The 11,366-nt window shown below is 57.5% G+C and overlaps 2 protein-coding genes across 2 annotated transcripts; one reads left to right on the forward strand and one right to left on the reverse strand.

The window, feature by feature from the left end:
• Positions 1-2: 2 nt before the first annotated feature.
• On the reverse strand, positions 3-1,323 carry NR0B2 (nuclear receptor subfamily 0 group B member 2; the record flags this gene model as incomplete). Its single annotated transcript, XM_084222616.1, has 2 exons — positions 3-274; positions 807-1,323. 2 exons carry the CDS (start codon positions 1,321-1,323, stop codon positions 3-5), a joined length of 789 nt encoding a protein of 262 aa, XP_084078742.1.
• Positions 1,324-2,427: 1,104 nt separating this feature from the next.
• NUDC (nuclear distribution C, dynein complex regulator) lies at positions 2,428-11,105 on the forward strand. Its single transcript, XM_084222534.1, has 9 exons — positions 2,428-2,564; positions 3,575-3,652; positions 5,634-5,858; positions 6,127-6,210; positions 6,593-6,706; positions 7,097-7,291; positions 7,844-7,927; positions 8,018-8,136; positions 9,763-11,105. The coding sequence occupies exons 1-9, from the start codon at positions 2,469-2,471 to the stop codon at positions 9,812-9,814; spliced, it is 1,047 nt and encodes a 348-aa protein (XP_084078660.1). The 5' UTR covers positions 2,428-2,468; the 3' UTR covers positions 9,815-11,105.
• Positions 11,106-11,366: the final 261 nt, after the last annotated feature.

The raw sequence follows: 11,366 nt of genomic DNA on the forward strand, positions 1-11,366 counted from the left end.
GCTCAGCGGGGCAGGGGCAGCCAGGGCGCCCGCGGCCAGCCCGACACCTCGAACAGCATCTCGGCCAGCAGCTCGCCCATGGCCGCGTCGCCGATGACGGGTCGGAAGAAGAGCGCCGTGACCAGGGCGGCGGGGATGGAGCCCAGCGAGGCGGCCAGCCGCAGGAGGTGCGGGAAGCGCGCCTGGTGCTCGGGGTGCGGCAGCTCCCGCAGCGCCCGCTGCGCCTCCCACTGCAGGCTCTCGATGTACAGGGCAGCCCTCAGCCCCGGGACGTCTGCGGGGGACACACAGGGAGAGGAGGGTGAGGGATGGCAAACAGAGCCAGGTTTCTCCCATTCCCACCCTCCCCCGTTTCTCAGAGGGGATCTCTGAGGCCACGCCGAGGGGATGCACACAGCCCTGTTCCAGGGATGCTGTGTGAGGGAGGGACGGCACCTAACAGGCAAAGTCACGCTTTAAAAGTAAAGGAATCCAGGATTTATTGTCTGCAGGGCGGGCAAAGGTTGTGACATCCTTCCTTCCTGCTTCCCAGTGCATTTGGGGATGACCAGAGGTAGGGAAAAGGTGACCAGCCCTCTGCTCTCACACCTGCCCATCTCTGAGCATCTCCAGGCCACGAGGTCTGTGTTCCCCTGGGAAGGTGGTGGGGTCACTCAGTGCTCTGGGCTGGTGACAAGGTGGGCAGTGGCACAGGGTGGACTCCATGGCCTTGGAGCTCTCTTCCAGCCTCAGTGGCTCTGGGACACCGTGATCCCGTGCCCAGCTGCCAGCGGGGGCCAGCAGAGCCACGAGGGCCTGGCACTCACCTGGATTGAAGAGAATGGCTCCCCTCAGGTAGGTGAACTCGCTGGGGCTCAGGTCCAGCCTCCAGAAGCTGTCGAGGCAGCCCTGCAGCCGCTGCACGGCCGCCAGCGTGGGCTGCGTCCCCTCGGGCTCCTGCCCCTTGCTCTGGCCGCTGAGCAGGATCTTCTTGAGCATGCTGGGCGCCGGCGCCTCCGTCACCTCGAAGGTGACCATGTCCTGCACCAGCCCCAGCAGGAAGAGCGGCACCCAGCAGCCGTCCAGCAGCAGCAGCTGGTCCTGGCGCGGCAGCAGGCGGAAGGCAGCCACGTTCTTGACGAAGCGGATGGTTTTGAGCAGCACGTGGGAGGCGGCGCGGCAGGTGAGGTGCGGCGAGCGCAGGCAGACGGCGCGGCGCTGCCGGCACGGGCAGCGCGGCCGGGGCCGCAGCTCCTGGCTCAGCAGGCTGTACAGGATGGCGGGCTGCCGCTCCTGCCCGTGGCACCGGCACCGCTCGCAGCCCGCCTCCACGGCAGCGCTCATGGCTCCTCGTCCGGAGAGACGCGCAATCCCTTCCAGGGCGTCACGGGCTGGATTGGCCCCGTCCTGCCGGCTCTGCCAGCCCCTGGCTGCTCCAGCCCGCTCTTATAAGGCCGGGTCACGGTGAACACCCCTCGGCAGCCTTGACCGCCCTGATTAGGCAGCCCTCGTTAAAACCAGCCGACCAACCCCGTGGTTGCCGGGCTGATTGGCCGGGCCAGGCCAACGGCCGTTTTTCTCAATGAATCGGCGGGGAGGGGTTGTGTGGCCTTATCAGGATTACCCAAACAGGATAAACAGAGTCATTACCCCAGGCTGTACCATGGCACCAAGGCCCCACCGGGCAGGTGTCGCTGCCAGGGTTCACAGACAAACACGGGGCGCTCGTCTGAGCCCGGCGTTCAACGGCCCCGGCGCCCGGCCTTGGCAAGAGCAACCTGGAAGTTGTGTTATCGGCAGCTGTTTGCCTGGCCTTGCTCGGGAGCCTCTTGTTGTGGTGCAGGAAGAGGAACCCGGTGAACCGGCAGCCTGTGATGGGCCCAGGGGTCGTGTCTCTCAGAGGAAACACAGGGCTGGGAAAGGGAAAACGCTCCCATTTACAGAATGAGAGAACAGTACGGAAAAAAGGCCAAAATTCTTGTATTTTCCCAGTGGAAAGGGATCCGGAGGGGCTGGTCGACAGCAGCTGAACATGAGCCAAAGTGGGCAATGGTTGTTCGGGTGGCCCCGCACTCACGCCCTGGGCCCAGTTTGGGCCCCTCACTGCAAAACAGACATTGAGCGTCCAGGGAAGGGAACGGAGCTGGGAAGGGGTGGAGCCCAGGAGCGGCTGAGGGAGCAGGGGGGGCTCAGCCTGGAGAAAAGGAGGCCCAGGGGGCCCTTCTGGCTCCGGCTCCCCGGCAGGAGGGGCCAGGCCCGGCCCGGGCCCTCTGCGCGCCCCGGGCACCGCGGCCCGCCCGGCCCGTCGCCATGACAACCCCGCCGCTCCTCGCGGCCCGCCCTTCCGCGGGGGATTGACAGCCCTCGCGACCAATCAGCGAAGAGGGTGGCGCGGCGGCGCGCTGGGATTGGCGGGCGGGGAGGGCCTCGCGCTTCCGCGGCCACCGGTTCCGGTTCCGGTGGCGGCCCGGTGCGGTAGCGGCGGCGCGATGGGGCTGAGCGCGGAGGAGGCGGCGGAGCAGGAGGACCGCTTCGACGGGATGCTGCTCGCCATGGCCCAGCAGCACCAGGGCGGCGTGCGCGAGGTAGCGCCGCCGGCAGCGGGCGCGGGGAGGGCGGAGCAGGAGCGGAGGAGCGAGCGGGGAGCGGCCCGGCCTCCTCGGGCCCCGCCCCGGCACGTGGAGCAGGGGAGGCACGTGCGCTGCTCCCGGAGCGGCGATAACGGCCGGCCCCGCTCGTTAATTATAGCGGTGTTAATGAGGCGCCGCGTGGCCTCGCAGCCCGGCCCTGGTGCCCCGGGAGGGCTCCGGGTGCGCGGCAGTGCCTGTGTCGGGGCAAAGCACCACGGGGCAGCATCGAGCTCCCCCGTTCACCCTCCCAGCACAACGCCGCGAGGCCTGGCCTGACCGCGGGATCCCCCCGTGCTCGGGATCTGCTCACCCTCCCCGGTCCCACCGGCTGGGGGCTCCGGGATGCAGGCACTGACCTGCAGCAGGGCTGGAGGGTGTGGGAGCATCCCAGCCACATCCCACTCAGAAATAATTTATAAATGATTATAATTATTGCGGGGGCTCCTGTAACAGCCCCTCGTGTGGGAAAACCTCGGAGTGAAACCCGCGCGGGACAGGATTCCTGGGAAATAAAGATCAGCCAAGCTCAAGGGGAATTTGGGTTTCCAGAGGGGGTTTGGAGGTGCTGGTTCACGCATTGGTGGTCCCTGGCAGCTGTAAAAACAAGGAGCTTGCATGCTTTTAGGTGTGCAAAGAGGCAAAACATGCTATGTGTACATATATCTGTATATATGGGATATAGGTATATATGCATAAATCCATTCCTGCCTGGGATAACAGCCTGGGCCATGGGAGCAGGAGCTGGGAATAATCTGCTGCCTTCAAGCAAAGCCCTCTGTGCAGGGAATCCAGGGGCTGGATGTGCCCAGCAGAGTGCTCTGGAGGCAGTGCTCACGGGGCTGATTCCAGGGCACTGCTGGCACAGCCACAGATAGGGAGGACAAAGGATAAAGGCTGCTCCAGGGACACGAGGTGACCGTCAGTGACCTGGGCTCACTGCTCCCTCTCTCCACCCTGTTCCCCAGCTCGTGAACACCTTCTTCAGCTTCCTGAGGAGGAAGACAGATTTCTTCACCGGGGGAGAGGACGGAGTAGCAGAGAAGGTAAAAAATAAACCTCCAGGCCTCTAGCTCTTCTCCCTTCCATCCCACCCGTGTGTGTGCCGTGCCAGGGCTCCCCTGCTCGAACGGCTCCCAGCATCTGGGTGCACATGGGCACCAGCAGCTCCTGAGGGAAGGAAACCCAGAGCTGCCCCTGTCAGGTGAGGAGCACCCCATTCCCTGCAGGGATGGTACCTCAGTGCAGGTTTCTTGCCAGGCTCTGGCCAAAGGCTAGTTTGGAAAGCGAGCCTGCCAGACACACTGACTTAGCAGTGACACAGCAGGTGATAACCCCCGTTACCTTGTTTGCTCAGCCCAGGAAAACACAAAGTCCACGGCTCTGCACATGCAGCTGCCCCTTGGCTGGGCTGGGGAGCTTGGAGGGAGCATCCCCTCTCCTGCAGGGAGCCCTTGCTGGAACTGCAGGGCTTTAAGGTCCTTTCAACCCAAAACATCCTGTGATTCTCTGAAAGAAGGAAAGAAAGGTGAACCCTGCTGCCATGTTTTTGGAATAGAGAGCAGATGTCCCCCGTTCCTGGAGGCTGTGTGATCCCACCTGAGTGGCAACTCGGAGGTGCCTGGCTGCTGTCCTTGGCAATTCTGTGCCTTGGGTGCTGGCATCTGTCAGAATGCTTCATGGCCTCCTGGAAACGTGCTCTGACACCACAGGAACACAACAAATGGGGAAGGAACTGCTTCCCCAGCCCTGCTGAGCCCTTGGCTCAGAGAAAGGGGAGGGTGGGAAGGTCACTGCATGTTCTGGGGGCTGTTTCAGCAGGCTTGTGGTGTGGGCTGTGACAGGGACAAGCTCAGGCACTGGAGGTGGTTTCCTCACCCTGATCATGGGGCTGGGAGCAGGCTGGGACATCCTGGGGGATGCACATCTTGCATTCTGTACTCCAGGAGACACTGGGGCTGAGCTGTGTAAACAATCCTTGCTCCTAAAGCCAGGCAGAACTACTCAGGGCTTGCTTACAAACTGCATTTGCTTGGAAAAGGTTCTGGATTTCCCCCCGACCCCAAAGCTCCTGGGATGGATAGATATATAGATAAATAAATGTTCCCCTGTGATTCCTGTCCGAGGATCTGTCCCTGCTGTTTTCTGGGGCAGACCTCAGCTCACCTACGTGCTGCTGTGCACAGCAGCCCTGGCCTTATCGAGCCTGGGGCAGTTCTCTGGCTCCCTGCCTGTGTACTCAGCTTTCCCCTGAGCCCTTGGCAGCCCAGACCTTGGGATTTTGCCTCCCAGAGTCACAACAACCTTCGGAGAACTGGGAGCAGGGCTGAAACAAAGGTTTAGGGAGGAGCTCACCCCGCAGTGTAAAAACAAGTGCTTCAAGCATTTCTCCTCTAAGTCGTGGCACTGAGGCTCCATCTGGAGAAAAGCCCACAGAAAGGTCAGAAGTAGGTAAAAGAAGTGGGATCTGGTGTGTCCAGCTGTCCTGGAGGTATGGAGTAGCTTCAGGTGGCTGGGTTGGGCACCAGCTCGTCCTGCTGGAATTGCACAAAGGACAAAATCAGCAGAGGATTTTAATTTCACTCTTATCTCCTGAAAACATACTCCCTGCATAACTAGGAAGGACAACATTTAAATATTTCAAATTTTCCCTTTTTCCTCCCTTTTCACTTCCTCCACTGCTTTTTAAATTGAAAAATCTCTCAGATTTCCAGTCCAAAAAATTGAGTGAAGATGAAGGGAAGATTCCCAACATCTGTGTGACTCCTCAGACGTTCTTGTGCTCCCTGAGGGGGCTTGGTTTAGGGGTGAAGTGGGTGGTGTTTGACCCCGTGGGGTGGTTCAGGGGTGAGCTGGGTCCCCCTGTGGTGGTTTAGGGGTGAAGTGGGTGGTGTTTGACCCCGTGGGGTGGTTCAGGGGTGAGCTGGGTGGTGTTTGACCCCCTATGGTGGTTTGGGTGTGAGCTGGGTCCCCATGTGGTGGTTTAGGGGTGAGCTGGGTGGTGTTTGACCCCCTGTTTGTCCCCAGCTGATCACAGAGGCCTTCAGCCACCACAACAAGCTGGCTCAGAAGGAGCGCCGGGAGAAGAAGGCGCGGCAGGAGGCCGAGCGGCGCGAGAAGGCCGAGCGTGCCGCTCGCCTGGCCAGGGACAGGGACAGGGACAGGGCCAGGGACTGCGCGCAGCCCGGCGAGCCGCGCATCAAGGAGCTCACCGACGAGGAGGCAGAGAGGCTGCAGCTGGAAATCAACCAGGTGAGAGCCCACAGGTGCCTGCAGCCGCAGCTTTGTGCTGCCAGGGCTTAGAGCGGCTCAGGCTCGCTCTCTGGCCAAGATCTTCCCCTCGGCAGCGCCTCTTTCCTGACCTAACCCGAACCTTTCCGAGGGCTGAAAGTTCCCTGCTGTCAGAGTGGGCGCTCTTCAGCTGAGCTGAAAGGCTGAGGCCATCTAGTGCCAGCTCAGGAGGTGACACAAAGTGCCAGCTCCTGGCTGAGCGTGTTCCTGCTCTTCTCTTTTCGAACAGAAGAAGGAGGCACAAGGGCAGGGTAACAGTGTGCCAGTGAAACCCTCGGAGGAGGAAGGTGAATCTTCAGATTCCAACAAACAGGTAAAACTCGTCTGGAGATACTTCAGATGCATCAAGTGGATTGGGCTGGAAGGGTCCTTAAAACTCATCCTGTTCCACCCTCTGCCATGACACCTTCCACTACACCAGGTTGCTCCAAGCCCTGTCCAAAATACACACTTTGAAAATACAAATTAGAAAAATTGGCTTTAAAAATGCACAGTTAATTCCTAAATGTGCCTGTACAGAGGGTTTATGGGTTTTTTTCTTGTAGTCATGTTTTACCAGAACCGTCTATTAATTATGGAGCTAAATTTAAGTGGATGTAAAATGCAAACAACTGACCTGCAATCCTTATAAAATGGAAGAGCTGTTGTTGCAATAGAAACTGGAAAAGCTTCTTTCTTTATCTTGGATTGCTTAGGGAACAGATGATGAAGAGGAAGATGAGAAGGATAAAGGAAAACTTAAGCCCAACTCTGGCAATGGAGCTGACCTTCCAAATTATAGATGGACACAGACTCTTTCAGAATTGGATGTAAGTAGTTCTTTATGACCAGATCTGAGGAATCTGGGAATAAGAGCAGGTGCTGGTAAGAGGTGAAGCCAATTCCCTGGGTCTCAGTTGCCTCTGGAAGTTTGTTGGAAACAGCAATGTTTCAGTAGCTGGCAGGGAGCTTGGTAACTCAGGAGAATTCCCAGGAGCTGTAGTTTTCCAAATTTTGGTGTTGTTTTAACCAGGCATCAAAATCTGCTTCCCTTTTTATGGTCCCTTCCTTTCACCTCCTGCTCGCTCAGTACCCCAAGGAAAAGGGTCCCTGCTCTGTGTGGCTCTGGTGAAAGCAAGGCAGAAAGGCTTGGAGCAGCAGCATGGGAGGCTGAGGAGGACTCTCCCTGCCCAGCTGCTCAGATCTCCTTTTTGCTGCAGCTGGCTGTGCCCTTCAAGGTGAGCTTCAGGCTGAAGGGCAAGGACGTGGTGGTGGACATCCAGCGCCGCCGCCTCAAGGTCGGCCTCAAGGGCCACCCTCCCGTCATTGATGGGGAGCTCTTCAACGAGGTCAAGGTGGAGGAGAGCTCCTGGCTCATTGAGGATGGCAAAACAGTCACCGTGCACCTGGAGAAGGTACAGCAGGAGGGGCTGGGCAGGGCTCAGGCTTGGCTGCCTCTCCTGGGCCCTCCGCTGAAACAGGGCCACCGTGCTTGTCCTGGGCACACTGTCAGTGGGGTGTTTGAGTTCCTCATTTCAGTCTAATTTTATGCTATCCCAGGATACCCAGTGTAATTCTCAGCAGTTCAGAAAAAGCTGGAAGGAAATCAGTCATTTTAATGTTGTCCTTTAGTGTGTTTTGACATCTGTTAGTGACATGAAAATCCAGGGGCAGACCTCCTTGTGTCCCTTCTTGTGTCCCCTCTGGGCCTCTCCTGGTGGTTGGTTGTAATCCCATTCATGTCATGCCAAATGGGACATCTGACATTTTCTCAGATCTCCCAGCTGTGAAAACTTAGGCTGCCTAAAGTAGTTTGAAACAAAAATACCCTTTATCTATGTTCAGATTTTACTGATATTTAGAAAACTGTCAAATAAAGTTCCATTTTTTTTTTCCTGTGACTGAGACTTAAAAACCCTAGAACAAGTCCAAGAAAGATAAACTGGTTTTGCTTCTTCGTCCTCTAGATCAACAAAATGGAATGGTGGAACAAACTGGTCTCCACAGACCCAGAGATCAACACCAAGAAAATCAACCCAGAGAACTCAAAGGTAAGGATTGTTGTGTTTTATGGGACAGAGCCTGCTCAGGAGCTGCCTCAGCTGAGCCTAGAGTTGTTCCAATGTGGGTCTTGCTTTCAGCTGTCAGACCTGGACAGCGAAACTCGCAGCATGGTGGAGAAGATGATGTATGACCAGCGACAGAAGTCCATGGGCCTGCCCACCTCTGATGAACAGAAGAAGCAGGATATTTTGAAAAAGTGGGTGCAGCTCTTTCCTTTGATGGCTTTGCCTTCCTCTCTGGCACAAGGGAGGGAGCAGCAGCCTGGCCCTCAGTCCTAGCCGTGCTCACCTCTGCACATCTCTGCATTGTTGGCCAGCCACCAGTGTCTGTCAAAGCCTGTGGGGGTAGAAAGCCTAGTGGGGGAATCTGGGAATAGCCTAGCTCTGGAATCCTCTTAATCTGCTGATTTCAAGTCCAGAAGGCACGTTTAGAACTGGAGGTGCCATCTCTGCTGAACTTTAACATGGTCTTGATTGGTGTCTAATCTTCCTCAGTAGCCAGCTAATCACCCCTCCCTCTTTCCTCCAGACAGTTGTCCCCAAGCCACTTTATGGCTTTATTGCCCTGTTTGGCATAAATGCACTGTGGCAGGGAAATTATTCCTGGAGCTCCCAAGGCCATCTGGGAAGGTGTGGAGGCAATTCTGGGTCACACAGCTTCTTCAGCAAGTGCAGCCCCACACCTTATCTCTGGGTGAAGGATTGCTGTGGCTGACCTGACTCCTTGCCTCCCTTGCTTCATCTCTTATGCCAGAAACTTCTCTGTGAATCGGAGTGGGATGTGAGCAGAGCAGAGACCAGGCTGCCCTGGTGGGATGGGAAGCACCCTCTGCTCTTGGGAAGGCACTTGCAGGACACCTCGCTGGCAGGGCCTCTTGTTTGGTGCTCTGGAAGCTGGCAGAGGATGGAGAGGAAGTTTAGACTTTGTCCAGGGCAAAGGTGACTCAGTGACACCCATATGGGTGCTGATGTCTGCCAGTGGCGCTGTCCTGGCTGCCAAACAAGGACATGATCCTCACAGCACAGATGGCCCTGGAAGTGGAAACGCTGTGGGGGTGTTCCAGGGGAAGCCCTGAGATGGGAGCACAGAGGAGACCGAGCTGCCCTGACTTGCAGGGTGTGTGTGAGGCCTCCACAGGGCTGTGAGGGGTTGTGTCCCTTGGGGAGCAGAGCAGAGCAGCCTCTGTGTGCCCTGGGCACTCCTGGGCACAGAGCACTGCCCTCAGAACTTCCTGATGTGGCAGCCTGAGTCCAAATAGCCCCTGGAAGGTGTCCCTGTCCATGGCAGGGGGTTGGAACAAGATAAAGTCTTCCAACCCACACCATTCTGTGATTGCCTGTGCTGGGACTGCAGTACATCTGGAATCAGATTTCACCTGGTGTGAAACCAGATCCCTCTGGTCATGTCCTCGCTGAGATTCTACTGTCAGAGCACTGGGTATATTCCCAGTAAAGCTGTCAGGCTGCAGCTCCAGCCCTTATCTGCCCTCACCATCTCCCCTGTGCCCCACAATCCGTGTGTGGCTGCTACGTGTGCAGCCCAGAGGCGGCAGTGAGGGCGTGTGTTTGATAATTAACAGCTCCCGTGTGCCTGGGCTGCTGACCTGGCAGGAATGCTGCTCCCACTGACCCCAGGAAAAGGTGTTTGTAGGGAAAGCCCAGGGAATGTGTCCCAGGGAGCTCAGCAGAACCATCCCTGCTGTGGAGGGCGTGGGATTGCAGCAAAATTCCCGAGTGCAGGAAGCAGGAACCCTTCCCTCCCCAAACAGAGCTGTTTGGCTCCTGCTGACTCACCCAAACTCTTGTCTTTGTTTTCCTTACAGGTTCATGGAACAGCATCCAGAAATGGACTTTTCAAAGGCTAAATTCAACTGAGCTCTCCCCCTTCCCCCCCTCTTTCAGTCAGCCCCTTGAACAGGGCAGGAAATGTATGGTTGGATATTCTTCACCTTGGGCAAGTTAAACTTCAGCATCCCCCACCCGAGCTTGCTGTGGAGGCCCCTGCTCAGCCACCCTCAGTGTCCAGGGAGCAGAGCAGGGCCCCAGAGCAGCTCCAGACAGAGCCACAGTTCCCAAAGGGCCGTGAGGAGAGGAGGAGGGCTTAGAGCAAAAAGGGTGTTAGGGCTGAGAGAGCCAGCCCTGAGAGGTTTTGGGATAAATCCTTGAGGTATTGCTTCCCTTCCCTGGGCTGCTCCGAGCTGCTCGTCCGCTCTGTGCCACTGGCACGGGTACTCCTGAGTTCTACTCCCTCCTGCTCTCCTGTGAAAACAAGGGTCAGTTTATTTTGTAAAAGAAATCTTTTTCTGCCTTCTTGGGAAGGGAGAACAGCAGTTGGAAAGCACAGCTATTGCAGTGGAGACAGACCCTGCTTCTGCTTGCTGCCGCTCCTGTTTGTGCTGGAAGTGGGACAGCTGGAGCACTCCGGGGCTCCCAGCACAGATGGAGGGGTCAGCCTGCTGTCCTGGAGCAAGGAGAGGCTGGGGAGGCTGTGGCTGTGGGTGGGAGAGGACGTGGGGGCGTTGGGGATGCTGCTGTTGTTGCTGGGAGTGTCTCCTGCCTCTTCCCCAAGAGCCTCTCCCCTCTCCCCGCGCTGCGCGAGCTCCCGCTGACGAGTGGCATCACTCTGCATGTTCTGTCCTTGTTGAAACTGCAGTGCAACATAAAGGAAAACCAGTGGAATATCTCAGGAGAGCGTGTGGTTTCTCTGGCAGGAGGGATCGGGCTCCAGGCTGGGAGGGAGAAGGGAGGGGTGCTGTGCCCGTGCTCTCTGCAGCTGCCTGTGAATAGCTCTGGTGCTCCCAGCTCTGGGCTGAGGGTCTCCCCCTCCCTCAGGAGGTGGCAGTGGGAGCTGTTTTGCTCAGGAGTGCTGCTGAGCCCCATTCCCAGCTCAAACCCCAGCGTGGCTGCTCCAGGCTCTGCTCTCCACAGAGCAGCGTGTGACCACACGAGGAAGCCACCCTTGCCCCAGGTCTCCTTAATGCCCAGCTAACAAGAGAGTGTCAGTAAATCCTGGGCTCTATCCCAGATCCTGCTGCTGTGGCTCTTCCCTCTGCCTCCCCCAAACATTTCCACCCCCTGCCCGAGGGATGGGCACAAAGGGCTGAAAATCCTGTCCGGGCAAAGTCCGGCCTGGTGCAGCACCTGGCGTGGTGGGGTTGTTTTCTGAGCAGCAGAGCACTGTTTGCATGAAGTCTCTCATTTTACAGACTCTTGGGGTTAAAAAGCAGCCCCCACCCAGCAGAGCAGTGACCTTGAGGGTGAGCAAGGACCCAGACTGGGGCAGCTGCCTCTGGGCTGGATCTTCCTGCCTGTTTGTCCTACAGATCACCTACACCCACCTGCCTGTCTGTACTTTGGACTTGATAAAAGAGCAGCTTCTGTTTTCATTAAAAAAGCTGAACTCTGCTGAACTCTGCTCTGGATTTGA

The sequence above is a fragment of the Fringilla coelebs genome, assembly GCF_963513975.1.
Source record: "Fringilla coelebs genome assembly, chromosome: 28".
Lineage (NCBI taxonomy): Eukaryota > Metazoa > Chordata > Aves > Passeriformes > Fringillidae > Fringilla > Fringilla coelebs.

What these genes read in the sequence shown, in the direction of transcription:
- NUDC (XM_084222534.1), top strand. Translation starts at nt 2,469, where the DNA reads ATGGGGCTGAGCGCGGAGGAGGCGGCGGAGCAGGAGGACCGCTTCGAC. An exon ending in CTTCAGATTCCAACAAACAG is followed by an intron (nt 6,211 to 6,592) that starts GTAAAACTCGTC and finishes TGGATTGCTTAG; the next exon opens with GGAACAGATGATGAAGAGGA. An exon ending in TCACCGTGCACCTGGAGAAG is followed by an intron (nt 7,292 to 7,843) that starts GTACAGCAGGAG and finishes TTCGTCCTCTAG; the next exon opens with ATCAACAAAATGGAATGGTG.